The 875-nt window shown below is 64.6% G+C and overlaps 1 protein-coding gene across 1 annotated transcript in view; it reads left to right on the forward strand.

Annotated features, from left to right (window-relative positions):
• Nucleotides 1–875, forward strand: part of TBC1D17 (TBC1 domain family, member 17) — a 9,697-nt gene that overhangs the window by 8,036 nt on the left and 786 nt on the right. The window contains exons 15-17 of the mRNA XM_010849719.1: nt 14–130; nt 614–700; nt 791–873. Of these exons, the coding sequence (XP_010848021.1) occupies nt 14–130; nt 614–700; nt 791–873 (287 nt within the window). The remainder of the gene's footprint in view (nt 1–13; nt 131–613; nt 701–790; nt 874–875) is intronic.

The following is an 875-nucleotide window of genomic DNA, read 5'->3' on the forward strand; positions in this document are numbered from 1 at the left end:
CGGGCACTGCCAGGTGCTGTGGACAGGGCTCCCCGGCCCCAATCTGCATCTGCTGGTGGCCTGCGCCATCCTGGACATGGAGCGGGACACCCTCATGCTCTCCGGCTTCGGCTCCAATGAGATCCTCAAGGTGAGACCCTGGCTCCCTCCCAGTCCCCTCCCCTGGAGGCACATCAGCAGGGTGTGAGCTCTGTGGAGGTGGGCACCTCCCCTGTGCTACAGTCCTTTTGGGTGGTGGGTCCTCAGAATAGGGTTGTTGAAAGTGTGGTGAGCTAAGCTGTGGGCACAGCGGCTGGGGGCGCTCTGTGCGTCTCCTGCCCCGTCTTATCGACGGCTCCCTCAGAGAGCATGTGGTCCTTGCAGGAGTGGGCCACCTGCCCCTCCCCCAGTGCACTAGTGTGGGGCGGGCCCTTCCCCTCCTTGTATGCTGTGCCTGGCAAGCAGCCTGAGAGCATGACCTGTCCTGATCCCCGGGCTCCACTGTGAACCCTAAGAGGGCCAGCCCCTTGTGTCTTCCCTCCACTGTGTCCCCAGCAAGAGGCACAGAGCAGGCGCTGGGGTGGTGGTGGTTGAGTACTGGCAGGCAGGCGGGCCTGACCTACCCCTCCCGCAGCACATCAACGAGCTGACCATGAAGCTGAGCGTGGAGGACGTGCTGACACGGGCTGAGGCCCTCTACCGGCAGCTGACCGCCTGCGGGGTGAGTCCCTGACCCCTCCCCATACCCTCCCCCCAACCTCTAGGAAACCTCTGACTTGACGCTCCTACCCCCCACCCCACAACCTTGCAGGAGCTACCCCACAACGTGCAGGAGGTCCTAGGCTTGGCGTCGCCCGCAGAGCCCCAAAGCCCCTCACCCTCTGCCTCCCCACTTG

This window comes from Bison bison, unplaced genomic scaffold (genome assembly GCF_000754665.1).
Source record: "Bison bison bison isolate TAMUID 2011002044 unplaced genomic scaffold, Bison_UMD1.0 scf7180017864285, whole genome shotgun sequence".
In the NCBI taxonomy this organism is placed as follows: Eukaryota; Metazoa; Chordata; class Mammalia; order Artiodactyla; family Bovidae; genus Bison; species Bison bison.